Source organism: Melozone crissalis, unplaced genomic scaffold (assembly GCF_028551555.1).
Source record: "Melozone crissalis strain CALT ecotype California unplaced genomic scaffold, PUWL_Pcris_2 ptg000005l_1, whole genome shotgun sequence".
Classification (NCBI taxonomy): Eukaryota; Metazoa; Chordata; class Aves; order Passeriformes; family Passerellidae; genus Melozone; species Melozone crissalis.
This window is the reverse complement of record NW_026535783.1, coordinates 52,573,056-52,590,952: the sequence shown is the minus strand read 5'-3', so window position 1 is coordinate 52,590,952 and position 17,897 is coordinate 52,573,056. Positions and strand designations below refer to the sequence as shown.

The 17,897-nt window shown below is 42.8% G+C and overlaps 1 protein-coding gene across 1 annotated transcript in view; it reads left to right on the top strand.

The window, feature by feature from the left end:
* LHFPL2 (LHFPL tetraspan subfamily member 2) overlaps positions 1–17,021 on the top strand; it is a 114,651-nt gene extending 97,630 nt beyond the window's left edge. Inside the window, exons 3-4 of the mRNA XM_054285141.1 lie at positions 994–1,771; positions 15,250–17,021. Of these exons, the coding sequence (XP_054141116.1) occupies positions 1,342–1,771; positions 15,250–15,506 (687 nt within the window). The 5' untranslated portion in view covers positions 994–1,341 and the 3' untranslated portion in view covers positions 15,507–17,021. The remainder of the gene's footprint in view (positions 1–993; positions 1,772–15,249) is intronic.
* Positions 17,022–17,897: the final 876 nt, after the last annotated feature.

The window sequence follows — 17,897 nt, the reverse complement described above, 5'->3', positions numbered from 1 at the left end:
TGCCTCTTGTGCTAAGATAAGTGTAACTCTGGGAATGTCATCAGCCACTGTTGAAAGGCTGTGTAATGGCTTGGGGAAAGCCCTGGGGAACATTTTGCTGCAGTTGCAGCCTACACAGGGCTGTGGAGGAGGGGAATTGAGGGGAGTTGGGAGGCTCACCGCTGGCTGGCAACCCCTGTGACTGGCACTTTTGGCCCCTTGGCAGTGACTGGGGCGCTTTTCCATAGATTCCTGTTCACAATGGCGTGAGTCACCAGAGGGTGCCAGTGGTGGCAGCAGTTCAAGATGAGGTGTGTGACTTACCTGCAGGCAGATTGTTTTCCTGAAACACTGGTGCAAACCTTGATCCCAGACCCAGGGAGGCGCCACTCCTTGCAAAATCCAGGCTTCAAAGGGGTCACCACATCACAGGGTGAGCTGTCTGCTGCTGTAATCTTGTTCACCTCTTCTTGAGGCGGGGCTGGCTCAGCTGCAGTCAGCAGAAACCCGGAAGGTTGGAACAAGGTTCCTTCATTGCCCCTTGCACCTAGGTGCCCATAGCTTGTGGAGCTGTGCTCAGCCTCGGTCCCAAAGTCGGGCTGTGATGCCTCCCCAAAGTGAAGGCAGGAGCTGCACATCTGTGAAAATGCTTAAACGTGTCCAAACATTTTGCTGGGTGACCGCCAGCACCTTTGGTAATTTGGACCAGAAGATGATGGGGGTGTGGAGGTAGAAGTGGGTGGGACCACTGGGTGTTGCTGAGACCTTTGCTTGCAGTGTTTGACAAACACCCACCATGGGATAGGGCACAGCAGATACTGTAAGTATTGGCAGCAGTGGGAGGGAGATTAATTACTCCTTCGCAACAAATCAGGGAGGTTTCCAGCAGGCTCTGTTTGACTAGCCCTTGTTAGAGCTTTGTATGTTGATGTGAATCTGTGCCAGATCTTGGTTTGTTGTGGGGGTGGAAATGACTTATTTCTCACTGCTGATGTGTTTTCTCTTTTCTTGTAGGTGTATGATGTCAAACAGTGGGCAGTCCTTGTAGCCTCCCCCACCAGCCTGCAGTGTCATGTGCCAGTATGAATGTTAAGGAAGAAACGCGTGCTTCAGAGCTCAGCATCCCAGAAAGAAAAAAGGAGGAACTAAACAGAGAGAGCGAATGATTGCACTGCTTGCAAGACTTGAGGCTGCTCACTTCTCCTGAGAAACTTCATCTTGGCCTTTGTGAGAGAGTTGGAAAAGTAGTCAGAGCAGCCACAGTGATATTCTTAGAGTCCTTTTCCTTTTTTAATTTAATTTTTTCTGCCTCGTGTCTGGATTTTAAGTGTGCTGCACTGATCACAAGCACTGGACATCAATATGTGTCATGTCATTGTAACGTGTCGGTCGATGCTATGGACTCTCCTGAGTATCGTGGTGGCTTTTGCAGAGCTCATTGCCTTCATGAGTGCAGACTGGCTGATTGGCAAAGCAAAGCCTTCCAGCTCCGAGGAGGTGGACAACAGAATGGGGGGACAGCAGGAGCCCTACCGTCCAACGCTGGGCATCTACGGGCGCTGCACCAGGATCTCCCACATGCAGGTCTCCAGACGAGACACGCTTTGTGGTCCTTACGCTGAAAACTTCAGTGAGATTGCCAGTGGGTTCTGGCAGGCAACCGCTATTTTCCTAGCCATGGGAATCATGATTCTCTGCACCGTGGCATTTGTGTCTGTCTTTACTATGTGCGTGCAGAGTATTATGAAGAAAAGCATTTTTAATGTCTGTGGGCTGCTACAAGGGATTGCAGGTATGTGCACTTTGAGAGCAACTAAACTTTTAATTTTGGGGTGATTCAGATGAAGAAACTTAGCAATTCTGGCCTGCCTGCAGACAGACTGCATTAGGCAGACCCAAAGTGATTCTATATGCTGGTGTTTATTCAAACATAACTGAAATTTATAGCTACACAGCATGTAATACATTGACATTGGCAGCAGAGTTGCAGCGTAATGTGTGCCAGAATGAACTGACCAGTATTCTTTTGTTTGCTGTTCATTTTTTTCCCCTCTGTTTGAATTTCTTTCAGTTACAAAAACTTCTGTCCTTTGCTACCAGCAGAGAACAAAGTTAATACTCATATTAAGGCAGTCTATCTCCCTCTTGCTACTTTAGTAATTTTTCCATGGACTGAAGGCAGTTTCCTTAGTGTCTCAAAGGCTTCATGACTGTGGTGAGAGTAAAAAGCACCTTAGGGCTAAGAACTGGTAGTAGCCGCACACCCAGTTCCTCCAGCATTTCATGTGAAGCAGCCTCCTTCTAAGCTGTGAGCCTGACAAGTGATACCTTGAGATAAACCTTTCCTTTAGCCACCTTATTGTTCAGCTGCATTTACACAGCCCAGTGAGGTTGTCTTTTTACTGTTCAAGGATCAGCTGTGCTTTGCCTGAAAAGACGAATTTGTTCTAGAGATCAGGTGTTTCTGCTTAAGCCCATAGATTTTACAGAGACTAAATGACTGTTAGTAAACCAACCCTGGACAGCCTTAGTTAGAGAAGTATTCATTTTTCTGTAGTTGCCACTGATCCCTGGGAAAACCTGTCTCATCTTTTGTGCTCTCTGTGTGTGTGGTCATCTGGAGGAGGAGAATGGTCATCAGCCCTGCCTCTGGCAGCCCCCAGAGATCTGTGAAGAGGGAGGGAATGAGCAGGACCCCCTCCTTTTTTTATCTCAGTGGGGCTCTTAAGCAGATGTTTTCAATTCACAAAATTATTTAATCACAACAAAAAATTAGGTTTTAACTTGTTTTGCTTGAAATGTGAATCCAGCTTTCCCCCTTCTCACCTCCACTGAGGTGGCCAAACATGTCTGTGGTGGCTACACCTAAACAGGAGATGTAATGATAGGCATTCAGACCTTTATCTGAAGCTGGATGGTTTCATTTGCTTAGTTGAGACCTAACATAATCTTATTCTAAATACACATGGGGAAGTAGGTGAAGACTGACTTTACTGCCTGCTGCAACCCTCCAAAGCCAGCATTACATGCCAGGGACTGGCTGATGCTGCCTCCTGAATCACTACCACAGTGTCTCTCACTCTTGACTACTTCATTCATCTTCAGTATGGAAGAATAATGCATATTTCATGTCACTCACAATGTAAGGTTTGTGCTTCTGGAGCAGAATTATATCCCTAGATTGGCCTAAAGATGCTTCTGTTCATATGATGGCATACGATTAGCATTTCAGGTCCCTCAGATGGACATCACAGGTTTTGCTGTAGTCAGTCCTGGTGTACAGAATTTGCCCCAGGCAGTGTGACAAGGAAGCTGCTTGGCAGTGCAGATTAAACCAGTGGAAATAGTTTCCTTTCTTATTCTATACTTCAGAATAATCCATGACTGTTTTTCCAGCAGATGCAATTATTACTTGTTTTCTTTCAGAGGGGCATTTTTACGGGAGAGATTGGTTAGCAGCATAAAGAGATCTTTGGCATGTCAGATTTGGGTCTTTTGAAAAGATAACTTTACTTACAACTCTGATACCATCTCAAAATACCTAGTCTGTCACGTAGGATTAGCAAGGAAAAGATACTTTTATTTTAGAGTAGGGTTTGGAGACCCTGCATTTGTGAGAAAATGCATGCTAAGACAGTTTAATGTTTTATTATCAATCCAGCTGTAACCAGAATAGGATTTGCAGCCTAAAACATTGAACAGTACAGTTGACAAAGCATTTTGTATGTGTTAGGGCATAGATCAGTCCTTCTCAAGCTGTACTGAGCATAGAAGCACTTCTCTTCTTAAAATTCAGATAAATGACACAGCATGAAACTGGGTAAGAGAAAGGTCACCTTACTGAAACGTTGCTGCCAGTATTTACAGCCAGGCATCTTGTGGCTCACAGCTTGTTTTCTCAAGATTAATTTTAGTGGGTCCACTGCTACTTTTGTTCCAGGAGTATTACAGCATCTGCTTACTTAGTTGCAATTATTTTCGTTTTGACTAATGGTGGCTGCTAATTTAAACTTTGTCAGCTCCTGAGTTTTGAAAAATGTTTTTTTTTTTTTTTTAAGCAAGTTGCTCAAGAGAGGCAGTTGTCAGCATGGCTAATTCAGACAGGCATTATGATAGATCAACTAATGTCCTGACCAGAGAGCAAGTATAACCCTGCCTTAATAATTTTAAGCATAGCATAATTCTTTCTAATGTGAACAATTATGGCTTAAGTAAGTGTACAAGAAGAATTCACAAAATAATTTTGTTAATCAGCCTATATCACTACAATATTTGCAAGTATGTCAAACATCTCCTTTTTAAACATGAGATGCACACATGGTAGAGTCATCTACAGGAACTCAGGATCTTGCAGACTTAATCTCCCTTAAAATCTCTATATCTTTGTAGTAGAGATTTAATATAATTAAAAACATACAACAACTTAATTTATTCCTGGAATTCATCATGACTAAAACAATAATAGACACCGGATATATCTTTCCAGTCTAGCAAGATTAGTTGTGGATGATGCCTATGGTGAAATTACAGAACAGAAAGCAACATCTTTTCTGTTATGGCCCTTGGACAAATGTGCAAACTGTCATTTAGATCAATAGGAGGAAGCCATACAAGTATCTTAACCATATCAGGGATTCTTTTATTATTTTTGTGGCAGAAAATGAGAAATACAAGGCCATAAAGGAAGAAAATATGGTTGTTGTTGTTTAAACTCCTGTAATTCCTTTGTTATGGAGCAAGAACTTCTACCACTTTACTTTCAGACTGCAATGCCTTTTATTCTGCAGCTGTAGAAACAGTAATCAATAGCCCTGGTTTTGTAGATGTTTGAAGATTGTTTCATCTGGATAAGTACGTTTTCTCTGCATTAGAGAGTGCAGAGAATGGAGACATGTAATTGAATAGATAATTACTATCCAGCAGCAGGAAGACCAGGCAGACTTTCATTTGTATGTCTTTTTAGGGAAAGTGTTCTACTTTTAGTTTATGAATCACTTGAAATGCAGAGGCTGGAGGAGAAAGGATATTACATTCTAGTGGACAAGAATCAATTCAAAGTAAATTTTCACAGTAATCATGTAGCTATAGGAAGTAAATAATTGGTGATCTGGTACTGACATATATTGGTAAGTCTGTAGTGTAATTGCCTATGTATTTACAAGTTTTATTTGGGCTTGTGTACTTCACTTTGTTGCTAAGTAATATAATATAAACATAACCTAGCCTCAAAGGAGGGTGGGGAGAGCTTAGGACAGAGCCTAAACCAAGTTTGGCTTTTATCTCTGATAGTTTCCTTTATGAAGTTCATAATCAGCAACTTGGCTTCCTTTTTTGGTCTCTGCCATGGCTGGGCAGACACAACCTCTTCCCCAGAGCCAGTGTCTGCCTGACTTGCAGCTGAGCCGCAATGCACCAGCAGCACCCTGACTGCACACTAGGGGGGAAGCTAAATTAGCTGCACCAACATTATATCAGCCACAGAACTTGAGCAAGCCTCTGTGGTTTTTTGTGGGGAGCTCGACATCATGTGCCTGCAAAGGCTTTGGGGAGAGCAGTGGGGAAATGGAGCTGACACATCAGGAAGGCTAATGGGTTTGGGAGTTCAGTTTCTTTTACTTCTGTTTTACTGTGCTGGAGCAGGGCTGCCTTGCCAGGAACATTTACCAAAAGAAGATAAAATAGTTTCTCTTCTCTAAAATCTTTCCAGGATGCTGATGGCTTCATCTGGAAGGCCCCTCATGAGTCACCCCCTTCTCGTCTCTTCTTCTGTTCACAGTCCACTAGCTGAAATGGGGCTTGACAGAAGCATGTAAAAATTGGGATGCATTTGTCAGAAGACATGCTGTGTCCCAGGTGCACACCAAGGAGTGTCTCTGGTTTTTTCAGGTGAATATATGGCTGCATTTTGCTGCCTGTGCCACTGGCATCTTTAACAGGTAGATGTCCAGTCAGCCAAAGCAGAGGTTTGTGTTTTCAAAGGCTGCTGCAGGCAGGTCAGAGAGGATTAAGTTCCCTTGGATGCTTTGTTGAAAACATCAGGAAAACATCAGTTGAAAACATCAGAAAAAAACCAGTTGCTCTGTCTGGGCCCAGATGCTGCAGCTTTGGGCCTCTCTCTGCCACCCCAGAAGTTTCTTCTTTTCCAGGGTCTGAGAGGTTTGTTTTTCCCCCTGACTGTCACCCTGCTCAGTCCCAAGCAATGATAGCTCTTCCACAGTACTTTCTCTTCTCAGGTGTCTCAAGAGCTCTATTGCATTCTTTCTTCTGACCTTTTCATGATTTTTCTCTATGACTGTCCGTGTCTTCTCCTTTTCCCTTCTTGGTATCTTGGAGAGTTCCTCCATCAGGAGCTGCTGCAGGACCTTGGCAACAGTTCAGTTCCAGGAGTACAACTTTACCCTCAAATGCAAAGAAACTTCTCTGCAGCTTTCTAAAATGAGGAGGTGAAATTCAGTTTCAAACCAGCTGTGTGCATAAGTCTGTCTTCACTGCTGAAAGAGTTTGTTTTACATCTCTTGAGCTGAGAAATTGTTCAGCCTGTTATACTTACTTGGCGTCGTTTCCATTGTGGGAGGGTGGGTGATTAGGAAGGTGGCCTGAGCAGAGTTGTGATAGGAACCATCTGAAGGGGATGAGGATCTGGAGCTGCTTGTGGGGGTGGGAGAAGTGGGATGCAGTCACAGAGGGTGAGCTCATGGTGGGTGCAGCCATGCGACTGCAGACTCCTGGCTGCTGGAAGTTGAGGAGGCTGGTGGGAGTTGTGGAGGAGGAAGCTGGGGAGGAAGTGGGAGGTCAGCCAGGCCTTTCATCATCGAGGGGAGAAAAAGCAGGAGACACAAGCTGTGGTAGAAGGGGCATGAGGCTTCTAGAGCTCTTTCATATTCAGACCATAACATAAAAGGTTATGTTGCAGCATAGTTTAGGGTATTTGTTTATAGGTGGCATTATGCTCTACAAAGGCATTATTTTGTCTGAGAAAGAGACAAACTGGTGAATAAGGAAGAAGGCACCTTGTGACCTGATGTTGCCTGCAGGCAGTGGAAACTGTTGAACAGCCAGGGAGCCCAAGCAGCAGGAGAGCAAAGCAAGAGTGATTTTGCCCTTGAAGGCAAGGAAGCTTCTTGTTTGTCTTTCTAAAATGCAGAGCATGCATTTTTCAAAAAGCATATTTCCTCTTTGGATTCAGCTCAGAGATTTTCTTTCCTGATGCCAGAATTCTGAATTCTTGGGGTGGGAAGAAAGAAAAAAGGGAGGGGAGAGGGATTTCTGATGGAAATCCTGACAGTCTGAACTGCTTTTGCTGTATGTGGTATAGTGCTTCTTGTAACCTATATGGCCCAATGCCAGCATGATATCTAATACACGCTTGGCTGCTGAAAGTTCAAACAGAGGGGACTGCTGTCTTGGAATATGCCAGGGAAGGAAAACTGAGTTCAAGTGCTAAATTGCTATTGAGCCTGAGGGAGACCATTAGTAACTTCAAAGAAATAAAATGCAGATTTCAGTGTTTTGTTAGATTCGAAGGTCGACTCATCTCTGGCATTATCAAGGTGGGCACTTGAAAACCAGCAGACACACAGCAGATTAAAATGAATAATAAAATGAATAAATAAAAATTATAATAATAAGAAAAATAAACAAAAATTTCAGACTTTCAGTGATCAATTTTGGCAGTTGATTATCTTGGCAAGCGTAAATGTCTTCCAACAAACAGCACTTAGTGTGAGAGAGACTCCCATGCTACCCACTGAGAAAGATTTTACCTGTGGCACATGTGCACACTCAGGTCTCTTACTTCTACCAACATAGGTGAAGTGCTGAGCACTTCTTTACACCCCTGCCCTGGTGGTGTGGGAAAGAGTGCTGGTGACCCCAAGAGGCCATGGGGGTATCAGGAGGGCACAAGGGCTCTGTTTCTGTCAGATTTTTGGTTCTAGGCCTCAGAGCCACGACAGATGCTGCTACTTGTATGTGGAATGCAAACACAAAGAAAACATTTAAACTTAGCAAATGCTGTGCTCTCACTCAAGCACAAGAAAGAAAGATGAAAGGAGCTCTTTCAGGAAAAGGGGCTGTCTTTTGCTAAGCTTCTGTCTTTGGTGTTCCTGATGTGGTGGTGAAGGAAGTAAGTGGATTTGAGTTGTGCTTTCTTACCCAGTACAGATGCCCTGCACTGTGCTGCTGAATAGCTCATGAAGCCACAGGAAATTCTCCCCTTCCTGCATCTCCATTTGCCTTTTCCTTCAGGCTGAGTCCTAGTTCCTCTGCAGCTCCTCTCCCCCACCCCCAAACTGAAGTTTTGTTTGTACTGTGGGATCAGTACTGAGGAAATGTAAGGCCATGAAAAAAGAAACCTGCAGCCCTTTTACCTCTGTTTAAGCTAAGGGAGGTGGTTGTTTTGGCCTCCCTTACTGAGCTATAGTCATATTTCATTCCCTTTCTCCTAAGGCAGCATAAGTGATTGGTGGTTTGGAGGCAATGGCACTCACTGGTTGAATAGCAGTGAAAAAGGTTATGGTGAGTGGTAGGGAGTAGATGGGATCTTGGCCCCTGCGTCTTTCAAGAACAGAATATTTAATATGGCCTTTCTTTCCCGATTCAGAAGCCTCCTTGAATTTACCACCTAAAACTGAATTTCTCAATTAGGAGCATTGACTGAACCTTTTATTGGGTCATCCTAGATTAAAAACACTCAGTGCTTTTTGGGGTTTTAAGGTAAAATGTGAGAGGTGGCTGTGCCTGAGCAATGGCCCAACAAGTGGAGAGTCTTTGTTTACTTCTGTACTGCTGAAAAAATTTAAACATTTGGCTTTTCCCTTATAACATGTTTTATCTTGACCTTAATTGCCTGGGTTGACAGCCACCACATGGGAGCCCCCAGAGTGTGGTGACTTTTCATGGCTGACAGCCAGCAAAGAGGCAGCAGTGTCACTTCAAGGCTTGGGACTGATTTTACTTTGAGTCTACACATTTTCTTCCCTCCCAAGTAATGGGCATTCTCACCACATGCATAAAAATTATTAAAAACTAATGGTGACTTTACCATCTCCTCTATTAAAAACAGCAGTCTGTAGGCTCACACTTCACTTCAGAAAAGTCTAAGCAGTAAGATCATACCAATATAATAAACAACCCTCTAATTCCTAACATTGAGCTAACAGATGGACTTATTTTGTGGCTTTTTTGGGAGGGAAGTAAAACATAATGGTTGAGTGTCCCACCAGTAGTCCCCTGTGCTGTATTTCTATCTCTATTTCCAGATTGCAACACTAATGTCATCGAAGGTTTGCATAGGTTTGGTTATAAGTATCTACTATTTGTGCAATACATGAGAGAAGAAACGTGAGAGAAGGGGCCTTATTCTCTTCCTCAGTTTGGGGAGGGCAGTGATTAGGGAAATATTTTTTTCTTCTGGTATGTACGGGCCCTTATAGCACCCTGAGACAATTCTAAAGGGAAAAAGAAACCTGTGTGGGTTTTGAACCATCACCTGGTTGTAGTATTAAACTACTTCTGCCTAAGCGTAGGGTATCCCAGGCACACTGAAATCTATATACGTGAGCAGCCATCTGCAGTGATTGAAGGTATGAAGGTGAGCACTTGCCTCAGTTCACTGCCTGCTGGCAACCCTGCCCCTCTCAACAGCCATGCTTCCAACATGCCCCAAAACACACCTGCTTGTGTTAGCCTGCACCAGCTGTCGTGTCCAGGTAGGATTTTTAAAGCACTGATCATTATAATGCTGTGAATTTTTCTCTTGTTTCTCATGCAGCATTTATGAGTGGGCCAGAGGCTATTTCCAAGACACTAGGGCATGCAAAATCTCTCCTTTCTTTCTGGCCAAAGACCTACCTGCCTCTGGTCAGCTGCTTGCATTTGGTGGGCCTGGCAGCCATCCAGGGGGCTGAAGAGCAGCTGCAGAGGCCAGTCTGGGGCCCTGTACTGTGGGTACTATAAGCAGTGCTCCATTCAGCATCTCATGCTTTTCCTGTAGCCAGTGTGCAGTGCTAGAAACACCATGTCAGCAGGCCTGAGCCCATCTCTTGAGCTGATTAACATGGTATTACTGAATCACTGCACAGGCTGAAGGTGTCTGTTGTGCAGCTGCCAGGTGGGAGGCTGTCCCTTCACCTGTCTGTCAGGGGGCAAAGTGATCAAAAGTGCATGAGTGGTAGGTAACCCGGGAGCATCCCTGCTGGGTTTGTCAGGAAAAATTTGCATATGGGGAAGCCTTCTTGGCTTAAGCTACACTAGTATATTTATACAGATACTTAACACTTGAAATGTTCGGGTGGCGTATTGACACATGTGGAAATGTGAGCAGTAAAGGCAGGGTGCCTGGCTGATGCACTGTCCCTGGGCTGATTCTTATTCCCGTGTGGTTTTGCAGAAAATTAAGACAATCAGGATCAGTGCCACTGGGGATGCAGCCCACCTGCACTGCACTGCAAAGCTAGTCCCTCCGTGCTTTTACCCTTTTACCCTTTTTTTTCCTCTCTTAAAATGTTGCTGCTCAGTTGTGCGGCTCCATAGGAGCCTATTGCAGTGCCACCTCGTTGATCACAGCTGCTTAATTTCCTGTTTCTTCAGCAGTATTTAAAAGCTTTTTTTACTATTTTGCTAGGAAATGAGTAGATGGTTTCAGGCTTTGCAACAGGAAAGTGGCTTTGTTAGTATACACTCTTGTTTAATATGGCACAAGAGCAGCTGCACAGGAGACTGTCAAAACTAAATAGCATGCCTTCATTTGGCTGAACAAGCCTCTGCCCTACCTCCTGCCTCAAGGGTTGCTTCCAAGGAAGAAGAAATGTTTTCCTCAGATCTGAACCCCAGCTCATAATGTGACATAAAAATGCCCACAATGAAAGGCTGATCTGTTGGTTTTCCACAATGTTGACCAGGCAGCATTGCTGCAGTGTATAAAAACCAGGAGGAGCAATACCTTGCTGCAGCTATAGGCCTGTAAAAGGAGAAAAGGTCTTGGCGCACAAATACAAAAAGTCTTCTCCTATAGGAGAAAGCATTAATCAACTGTCTTCTGAAATATTTTTGCACAGTGATGCAGTCTGCTGTGTTGATACTGATGTTCTCAGTGTGCTGTAAGGTTTTGATTTGGTGTTTTAGGAGAAAGAAGTTGTTTTTACACAATTTAAGTAAAGAATGCCTGATGTTTAATAGGCTGTTGTAATCAGGAGATACATAGTAATCTAATAGTAACATTAAAATCTAAATCTCGCAAAGACGTCTTTTCAAAAGCAAGTAATTAGGGCCTGATAATAAAAGGTTATGTGAAAGATGTAAAAATGTTCTCGCTGACAGAACTTACACCAGAGAGTTATAGGTGAGGTCTCTGGGTAAAAAAGTAATTTGAATTGTTTTCTGTTGTCATGCCTAGGCATCTGGCAGCATTGTGTGACATTCTTTCATACCTCTGTTTTGAGGACTCCTCAGAGAAGAGGTAACTGAGAACTGGCAACAACTAACAAAAAGGAAATTTTGAAAAATAATCAAACTGATTTCAAGAAGTGGGATTGTGCTGCTTAAAAAGTAGGAACAGTACACAGTATGTGTACAGCAGAAGCTGCAGTTTCAGCAATGCAGCTGTGCCCAGAGAGGGAGTTAAATCTAGAACAAGTTAAGGGAGTTAAATCTAGTGCAAGCATGAACTCTGTGGTGTGCCTGTAGATGAGCACAGTGGAAAACAACTTGTTATGTTTTCAGAGTGAATTTGTTCCTCCCAGCAGTGTGAACAAACAGCAGTAATTCCACAGGTAGATTGGCTGTGAATTAAAAATCATTTATTGTACAGCAGCACAAAGAACTGAAAAGGTTCGTTGTAGAAAACTTGTTCAGACAGAGCACTCAATTTTTATTCTCTGTTCTTTTTCATCAGTATTGGCTTCCCTTCAAAGACAAAGGGACAAACAGAAACTGATTTATTAAGAAAAAAATCTCTATAATTAATATTTACTGTCCTTCTGCTAGACATGTCTCAAGGCAAACTGTCAACAGAAGATAGTTTTTTTTCTCGTCTCTTTACATCCATGTTTCCAGGAGTAGAGGGGGTGGATCTTTCTGAGGGGTGTCTGACTGCAAGTGGTTGAACAGTTAAGTGCTTTGGTTCGCTGTCTGCTCTTTTAGGCAATTTAGGCAATGGTTTGCACTGTTAGTGCGTGGTGGAGCATATTTTGTTCAAGCTGTAGGAGTCATTGAGATGGGCTCTGCGGCTGACTCTTCTGAGAGACTGGGTAGCAGGAGGCAAAGCTCCTCTTCAATTGAACACTCCTTTCTGGGAGAGTCAGGAAGGGACCCTGCACAGCTCAGCCATTGCTCTGGATATGGGAGCTTTGAGCTGAATATGTGATGAGGGGCCTGTGCCTCTCCACTTCCTGTTAGCGTGAACCAGAGGAGTGCCTTTCTCCTGTGGGTATTTTGAATTGACTTAATGGAATCATCTTTATTTACTTTTCCTGTCAAGCAGGAACCTGTTATTAATGAAATCAAAAAATTGTGATAAATATTAGATAGTGCTAAGAGGCTCATGAAGCACTTTCTGTCTGCACTGAAATGGAGAAGTAGAAAGGTTTGGTAGCAAAAATACTACTTTTTTTGATTTCATTATGCTGGTCCAGTATAGGAGTTACAAAGTTAGCTGCCTGAAATCAGGTACATACTCTAACTGTATTCAAATCCATAGTCAAGGCTTTCCTCCAGGTTTTGTTTTCATCTGTGAGAAAATATATGAAGTTTATAAAATTGTGGCTTTTTATATATTTATTATATTTATATATCCAGGAACTTTACTTTTGAAAAAAAAGGTCTAAGTCAGTAAAGTCCTAATGACTACGCTTGGCAGCAGTGCTGTGCCTTTTGAGAGCCTGAGTTTTGGGTAATGGCTTTTCATCTTGGGGCATACATTCCATGAACCAGTAACTTTCAGGAGTCGCTCAGTGCTCTAGTTTTGATAAAAAGTGATGGATGTGTCTTCTTGGTCCTGTTTGTGATACTCAGCCAGCCGTAAGCTGGGTTTGCTGTTAAACACAGGCTGCCTAGGTTTGTGAGTGATGGAGTGATAAACTTAAAAACCTTCCATGTTGGCAGCAGCTATGCTGGCATTTCAGATCCAGCTTCTTAATTCAGTGATGGTGATTTTTACCTACCAAAGGGCTTGTGATCGCTAGAGAGAGCAGCAACTGGCCCATACCAATGTGCAGTCAGAAAGATACATAGTGTGGTTGTACTGGTTGCGCAGAACAGGAAACTAGTGATGAATAGAGGAGAAGGAACTGCTGGTGTTTAGTCTGAAATGGCTGCACGGCTCAGCAGGATGAATGCACAGCTTATCCAGGCCTGTCCAAGATAAAGCAATACTTTATACTTAATGTATTTGGCCAACCAGCCAGGAAACACTGCATGAAATTTGTCACTGGTTCTTAAATGTAAGCAGTGATGAAATCCCTCCACAGAGAACGGATATCACTCACTAATGGATTTTGCCGCCCCAAAGAGTAATGACATTTAGGTCATTCATGCCCATGGTGTTGTGTCATCATTAGAAAAATGCTGGAGGAAGGACTTTCTTTTGTGAAATGTCTGGCATTCACAGACATTAATTTTAGACAGTTGGATGATGGTTTTTGCATTTTGTGTAAATTAACTGCTTACTAACTAGGACCCACATTGTTAGTGAGGAAAATGTCATGCATCTGGCCAAATTTTGTTGAACGAACAATTTAGGAGCCCTAACATACTGCAGAGAAGTCTAACTGCTAGTCTAACTGAATGGAAGATGGTGAAAACAAGTCGTTAAACCTGTTCTTTGTAATCTCTTGGTTACAAGAAAGAAAAAAAAAAAAAGACTGGTTTTAGTGCACAACTTTTAGCCTACTTCTAGAAGGTGACAGCACTTTTAGCAGCTGTTTTCATCAGCATACCAGGTTAAATAAAGGGCTCTAAAGTGCCTGAAATGTAAATCGGAAATATTTATGGGAACTGGAAAGCTATATTAATTTTCTGGATAAACTGACTGTATTTAAACAAAAATTGTCTTTCACAATTTTCTTTTTCTTTTAAGTAAATTTTTAAGGTAAACAGAAAGCAAATTTTGATACTGTGAGCTGTTCTTATGCTTAGCTCCTTCTTACATTCCTTGTAGGAGCGAGGTATATGTTTAATTCATTGTGATTTTTTTAGTGCCCAAAAGAAAGCACTGTAGCCACTAGCATAATTAGGCATTCTGATTAAATCTCCTTTCTTTGTTCAAAGACACGTGTGCAGGGACACTAATGTGACTTTCAACTTCCTTAATGAAGCCCTTCACTGTTTAGATGGTCTTCATAGAGAAACCTATGAATATGATAGACAATCACATGGGCAGAACAACTATTCTGTGCTTTTCAGTCCCAGCCTGAGGCACACCAGACTGTTGGGGGTGCTTAGCAAGATGGGGAGTTGAGGCTTTTGCCCCTGTCACTACTGGGAAAGTGCTTTCCTTCTAAAGTAGTTAGTCAACTGTTTGGAGGATCCCAGGGTTATGTATGCACTGGCTATGGGTACTTGGATCTGCTTGTTTGAGGCTGACTCCAGAATCCCTCTGTTATGAGAACAGTTCAGTGAACTGGCAGTATTATCTCTCTACTATGTCTTAATGTGGCCAAGAAAGTAGAAGTGTATCTGGGTTTTTGTGGTTTTGGTTTTATTTGGGTTTCTTTTGTTTTGGTTTTGAGTGGGGTTTTTTTGTTGTCTTCTGTTTGTTTGGTTTTTTCCAGGCAAGAAAATCAATGTAGGCAAAATCCAGAGGAAGACAGGCAAATACATTTATGGTGAATGGCTAAAGAAAGCTAAATGAGGGCTAGCTAAATACAAAATCAAAAGTGGATGCAAGTATTCCTACATTTTTGAGAAGTGCAAGCATAAGCAGTAGGGGGAGATGCTTGAATATTTTGTATGCTCTGTATTTGTAGCAATAATGTGTGAGAGGAAAGGACGTACGAGGAGTACAGAGATTAAAATAAGGAATTAGCCCATTATCATAAAAAGTAAGCCTTTCACATACAACATAAATCATAGGGTAGCTTCAGATTTAGTTAAAAGACTGCATGGCATATACTAGAGAACAATCAGTAAAGGAAGATTGGATGGATGAGATGGCAGTTTTCTTCTAATCCTGGTAAATTATGAATATTAGTGACCATAATAACAATTACTAGATGTGCTGCATCTGGTGTTAGACTGATTGTTTGTAAAACTTCTTTCTGTTTTTATTTCTAGGGCTCTTCCTTATCTTAGGCTTGATACTTTACCCTGCAGGTTGGGGATGCCAGAAGGCGATAAGCTATTGTGGACCTTATGCTTCTGCTTACAAACTGGGAGACTGCTCCTTGGGCTGGGCTTTCTACACAGCCATCGGTGGCACCGTTCTGACCTTCATCTGCGCGGTCTTCTCGGCGCAAGCTGAAATAGCCACATCCAGTGACAAAGTGCAAGAAGAAATAGAAGAAGGAAAAAACCTTATCTGCCTCCTTTAACTCCAGTGGGGAAAAATACCAGCACCTGGATCTTTATCTGCTTTCCATTGACTGGGCAAGCAGATCCATTTACCTGTTTTTAACATTTGTGTGATTGAGCCCCATGCATTCCAACCCTGAACTACTGAAAGGGTCTTTCTTCTTTGCTGGGCAGTGAGGATCAGAGAAAGGATCCCAGGAAAGCAGAATGTAAATACTTGGGGATATTTTTAGTTTCATTCTGTGATCAGGACACAGTGGAATATATTAATCCGACTGGGGATGTGAGTAATCACATGTATATAGCAGGAATGTTGTTAAAACTGAAAAATTCTGATTAATCGGATTGCCTAACCCTCCTTGGTCACTTTGAAGAGTAATAAAAGCCAGCACATTTTTTTTTCTTAAGCAAAAGAGAAGCCTATTTTAATGAGGCTTTGTTTCCAAGGGCTCCCTTCACTGGTGTATATTTCTTCACCATCATCTGGTTTGGTACCATTTTCACGGAGGTGCTTTTTGGTACTGAACTTCCTAGAAGTGCAGTGTCTTCTTCGATATTAACTCTATGTTGAGAGAGCAAAGCTGACATTTACACCAGTCTCAAGGCATTTAGACAGTCAAGTCCTTGCCAGGTTTCTCTCTCTTGAAACTTAAAGCACAAGGTGTGTGCAACTTATTACTTAGCAGGTAAATATTGTTTCCACTGACTAGACAGAGAAGCTGTTATTAGATAGGCTCTCACCTGATTCAGATAAAACTGAAATATTTCTACAGCCTTTATTAAAACTTCCGAAATCTCAAGGAGACAACAGCTCCCCACAGCACCAGCCTTATCTGGGCTGCAGCCTCTCCTACAACTGTGGATTCCACATTGTAATTCAACATTGTACCTTTTCTCTCGTCAGTGAAACGTCATTCCCAGCCTACAGATCAGTCTGTCTCATGACCCAGACACACATGAGTCTTTAGGAAATTTAAAATTTTCAGGAAGCCTTTACAAATTCTAGATGGCTGGGAAGATTTTTTTTGTTTTGTTTTGGTTTTTTTTTTTTGTTTGTGTAGTAGTAGACCTTTTTCCAACTAAATCAGCAGAAATTAAACAGACGTTGCCACAAATGCCATTTTTTCTCAAAGCCAGCTCGTGTTATTTGTGGTGGTGCCTCACTTACTAGAACTACTTCTGATACCAAGTTTGTAAGGTATTTTAACAAACTAAGGAATGACGCAACTGTACCATAGGAGCATTGGGGATAACTGATCTGAGTAGTTCTAATTAAATACTAGGTGAATTTTAGATTCCTTTTCCTATTTCTTGGTAGTTTAACATCATCTAGTGACAATGTTGCTTCACTCTTACACAGAGCAGAGATTCTTGGTTTTGCCTGGTCAGTCCCTTAAAATGTGTCATTAGTTATTATTAAAATCTTTACTGTCCAGGTAGGTAGCTGCTTTCAAGGCACTGCTGATGTGCTTCACAAGACAAGAGCTGTTCAGCAGTCCTGGTGGCGGGCCCAGGGCAGCCTGGAGGATTGGCAAACAGAGCTGGAGCTGGGGTCACGGAGCTGGGGTCCCCTTCCAGCACCTACTGCCCACCACAGTGAGAGAGCAGCTGCAGCCTGTGCCTCTGTGCGCATGGCACCTGCCTCCTGTGCGCTGGACAGATACACAGGTGACCTCTGAGATGCAGTGCAACAAGGTCAACTTCCGCCTGTATTCAAAAAGGGATTGTTTTAACCCAGCCTCTTCTTGCATTCACCTGCTCCTGCAACACACATCCACCATCTTCTACTTTAAAACAGGGAACTCACTATTCTTTTAAATATTGAATTTAAATCCCCTCCAAAACTTATGGGCTGGGACTAACTGCCTGCAAAAATCAAGATTTTAATGAAGCAAAATTACCAGCACAAAGTGATGCTTGAGGGTGAAAATCAGAGCCCACACACCCTGTCCAGACCTGTGTGCTCGTTGGCGTTGCCCCATACACATCCCCCACACTTGAAGGACATGCACTGGGCTTGTACCTGGGGTTCAGCAAGGCTTCCTCCAGGCATCCCTCCTGCGCCCCTTCTGGAGCATGCACTGAACCTGGGCCACCAGCTCAGCTCTGCCCTGCCCTCGGGGCCCTGCAGTTGGAAAAGAGGGGGTAAGCAGTTGTATGAGTACCATATAAACCAGCTAAAAATTAATTACCAAACAGATGTATGGTTTTAGCTTCCTTAGGTGGGTAGCAATCCAAAGTCCAGCTCACCACTGCCAACAAGTCTTGGCACAGTATTAGGATGAAAAATGCTGCACTGGCTTAAGCACTTGATTAGCCAGAATCAGGTCAGGTTAGTCCTTACAAAGGTTGAGAGAGCATACTCTGCTCTGGTTGAGAAGTAAACAATGAACAACCTTCCTTCATGTTAC